The sequence below is a fragment of the Lygodium microphyllum genome, chromosome 1, assembly GCF_053477565.2.
Source record: "Lygodium microphyllum isolate KBCC chromosome 1, Lygodium_microphyllum_v1.1.10, whole genome shotgun sequence".
Taxonomy (NCBI): domain Eukaryota; kingdom Viridiplantae; phylum Streptophyta; class Polypodiopsida; order Schizaeales; family Lygodiaceae; genus Lygodium; species Lygodium microphyllum.
The window spans coordinates 168,960,307-168,961,755 of record NC_141135.1 but is presented as its reverse complement, the minus strand read 5'-3'; the positions used below and the strand labels follow the sequence as shown (position 1 = coordinate 168,961,755).

At 38.0% G+C, this 1,449-nt stretch overlaps 1 protein-coding gene across 1 annotated transcript; it reads left to right on the top strand.

Annotated features, from left to right (window-relative positions):
- The first annotated feature begins 561 nt into the window (after nucleotides 1–561).
- LOC148041961 (uncharacterized) lies at nucleotides 562–1,119 on the top strand. Its single transcript, XM_087699657.1, has one exon. It carries the CDS (start codon nucleotides 562–564, stop codon nucleotides 1,117–1,119), a length of 558 nt encoding a protein of 185 aa, XP_087555783.1.
- The last annotated feature ends 330 nt before the right edge of the window (nucleotides 1,120–1,449 follow it).

Genomic DNA, 1,449 nt, shown 5'->3' with positions numbered 1-1,449 from the left:
ACGTATGGAGAAAAATACTATTTGCGCCTACTACTCACTGTATGCAAGGGGTGCACATCCTTTGAGGCATTGCGTACGATTGATAATGTGGTATATTCAACTTTTAAGGAGGCTTGCATTGCAAAAGGAATGCTAGAAACAAATGATAAATGGCAAATGTGTTTGCTTGAAGCTGCATTGATGCAAACCAGTGCTCAATTAAGAAATTTGTTTGCATCCATCTTGGTATTTTGTTCACCTGCCCGACCTGGGGCTCTATGGGAAGAGTTCTTAGTTCTGCTGACAGAGGATATAAAACATCGACTCTCCTTGCAAAATAGGCGAAATGTTGATATGCAAGATGAGGCCAATAATCATGCGTTGATGCATATTCAAAAACTTTTAGATCAACATGGACGCAATTTGGCAAAGTATCATGGATTGCCTGAGGTGACAATGCAAGAGTACAGAAATCCTTTGATCCTTGATAAACAACTATATGATAATGTAGAACAAGAGAATACCTTCTTAACAATGCAAGCTATGTTGAATGATGGACAAAGAAATTGTTTTATGGCAATAATGGATGCTATTGATAGTGGTTTGGGTAAACCATTTTTCTTAGATGGCCCAGGCGGCTCTGGAAAAACATTCCTATACAAATGTTTGCTTGCAAAGCTTCGCAGTCAAGGTCGCATTGCCATAGCTACAGCATCCTCTGGTATTACTGCATTGCTTTTGCCACATGGTTGTACTGCCCATTCAAAGTTCAAAATTCCATTGCAAACAGATAATAATTCTACATGCAGTATACATGTTCAAAGCCACCTTGCAGCACTGTTAAAAGAGGCAAGTCTTATTTTGTGGGATGAAGCTCATATGTTGCATCATAATACCTTTGAGGCACTGGACAGAACTTTAAAGAACATAATGCAGTGTGATATACCATTTGGTGGTAAAGTTATTCTACTAGGTGGAGATTTTAGGCAAATATTACCTATTGTACCAAAGGGTACCCGTGAGGATATTGTCGATGCTGCTATATGTTGTTCCAATTTGTGGCAATATTTCAATGTTTTGAAACTTATACAGAATATGCGGGTCGCATCAGATCAGGATCAGTTTGTTGCATGGTTGTAAGACATTGGAGATGGAAAAGATTTTACACATACTAATAATATATTGCAAATTCCACCTGCATTGATTTTAAAGGGAGGATCTATGCAAGACTTGATCAATTTTGTCTATTGTGAAATGAATTGTATAATTGATTACAAAACGTTCTTTAGTGGATGTGCCTTTCTTGCACCTCGAAACAATGATGTGGAAATGATAAACAATCATGCATTGCAACTGATGCCAGGAGAGGTTAAACAATACTACAGTGTTGATTCTGTGGATAGAACTGAGGAGAACTCATTCCTCTATTCTGTGGAATATCTAAATTCCCTTGACCTCGGTGGAGGTATT

Coding starts and splice junctions, on each gene's coding strand:
- LOC148041961 (XM_087699657.1), top strand. CDS start 562: ATGGATGCTATTGATAGTGGTTTGGGTAAACCATTTTTCTTAGATGGC.